Here is an 877-nt window from a genome sequence, read left to right on the forward strand (position 1 = left end):
TTATTTAATATATTTTACTAAGTAAAAATAATTGTTTAAATCTCTAAAGAGAGGTAATGAATGATATTAATAGAAATGGTGCTGCACAGAATCAGCTGGAGGTATAAAAGTTATATACTATTATTTTAAATTTACAGTCAGGCTGTACCTCTCTAAAACTTATAATTAAGGAAGAGCTGTTTTTTTTACCGCCAAAATTATGAACCAAGCCTTTTATTCAATTTTAACAGCCTTTAAAAAAACATGCAAAATCAACCACCTCCACCACCCAACAATAGTGCAAACAACTCAAGCCTGGGTGGTTCCGTTCCACAGTATCATAACTTTCAACCACAACAACAATGAACCACAACAGTAATAGTGCTACTAACAGTAATATTCATCATCAATTCCCTCCTGTTGGTATTAGTATTGGAAATTATCAAAATTCAACAACAGCACCACAACAACCAACACCAACAACAACATCATTCATTGGAAGTGTTAATCATCATACTAACTCTATGGGTGAATCATCACCTCCACAACCTAGTCTTATTAAAAGAAGACCTCTAAGGGAACATAATACACTAAGAAAATCTACTCAACAACAATCTCAACAACCTAATATACTAAGTAATCATAATAATTCAACAACAATTCAACCTACAATTCAACAACCTATATTATCAAATTCTATCATTAAACCACCAACAATTTCTAACAGTGCAAGTATTTCATCACCATTTGTAAATCAAACGTTCTTCAATACTTCAAATAATAACTTGCCATCAACACCTACTTTTACTAATAATAACAATGCTAATATACCTACTAATAATAGATATCATGAATACTCTATTGAAGATAGTCCTATTTATAAAACACCAACCTAATG

The 877-nt window shown here is 31.0% G+C and overlaps 1 protein-coding gene across 1 annotated transcript; it reads left to right on the forward strand.

The window, feature by feature from the left end:
* Positions 1 to 341: 341 nt before the first annotated feature.
* NAEGRDRAFT_76725 (uncharacterized protein) lies at positions 342 to 875 on the forward strand (the record flags this gene model as incomplete). Its single annotated transcript, XM_002668316.1, has 1 exon — positions 342 to 875. The coding sequence occupies one exon, from the start codon at positions 342 to 344 to the stop codon at positions 873 to 875; it is 534 nt and encodes a 177-aa protein (XP_002668362.1).
* Positions 876 to 877: the final 2 nt, after the last annotated feature.

Source organism: Naegleria gruberi (assembly GCF_000004985.1).
Source record: "Naegleria gruberi genomic scaffold NAEGRscaffold_337, whole genome shotgun sequence".
NCBI lineage: Eukaryota > Heterolobosea > Eutetramitea > Acrasida > Naegleriidae > Naegleria > Naegleria gruberi.